The sequence below is a fragment of the Octopus bimaculoides genome, chromosome 18 (assembly GCF_046866305.1).
Source record: "Octopus bimaculoides isolate indiv1 chromosome 18, ASM4686630v1, whole genome shotgun sequence".
Taxonomy (NCBI): Eukaryota; Metazoa; Mollusca; class Cephalopoda; order Octopoda; family Octopodidae; genus Octopus; species Octopus bimaculoides.
Genome location: NC_142945.1, coordinates 31,795,545 through 31,796,247, shown reverse-complemented (window position 1 = coordinate 31,796,247; position 703 = coordinate 31,795,545). Strand labels below are relative to the sequence as shown.

Sequence of the window (703 nt, the reverse complement as noted above, 5' to 3'; positions counted from 1 at the left end):
TCACCGCAGGCATGAAAAGACAGGTGACCCAGTGGTGGTAATATAGTGGAGGGTCGAGTGAGTAGGTTTTGCCGTTTGGTATCGCTGATCCACCAGCTCTGGGAAAGAAGCTAAGTGTGAATGAAATGCATCACCAGCAGTGGCAACAAAAAATGAAGGACTGAGAACAGCATTGGTAGTGGCCTTTGCAGGTGTAGAAAAAGACACAGAACCATCGACAAGTCTCTGTCGCCTGACCAATAGGTTAAAATTGTTCAAAAAGTCCGCACCCAGAATAGGATGTGGGAGATCAGATATGACAAAAATCCACCTAAAATCCCGATGAAGATTAATGTCAATATGTAAGGAAACTTGACTGTAAGTTGCAATGGGAGACCAATTGACCGCATGCAAGGTGATCTCTGAACACTTTGGCTTGTCTGTAGCGAAACTCAAAGGCCAAATAGAGCAACTAGAACCTGTGTCAACCATAAACGCTTTTCCAGACACATGGTCCCTTACAAAAAAATGCACGATTTGATCAGAATTAGTCAGAAGTGTTTGACATGCTCAAACCCTCCGCAGGTTGTTTTTTGACAATTGAAAAGAACAAGGCTGAATGCATTTGCGGGCCTTGTGTTGATACCTGGTATGGTACCAACAAAGTCCGGCACTAGAGGGAAAAGAATCAGTCGAGTGTGAATGAGACCGGCTCCTACTGCGA

General features: G+C 44.5%; 1 protein-coding gene across 1 annotated transcript; it reads right to left on the bottom strand.

Moving 5' to 3' along the window:
- LOC106882553 (uncharacterized) lies at nt 1–471 on the bottom strand. Its single transcript, XM_014933270.1, has one exon. It carries the CDS (start codon nt 469–471, stop codon nt 1–3), a length of 471 nt encoding a protein of 156 aa, XP_014788756.1.
- Nucleotides 472–703: the final 232 nt, after the last annotated feature.

Coding starts and splice junctions, on each gene's coding strand:
- LOC106882553 (XM_014933270.1), bottom strand. CDS start 471: ATGGTTGACACAGGTTCTAGTTGCTCTATTTGGCCTTTGAGTTTCGCT.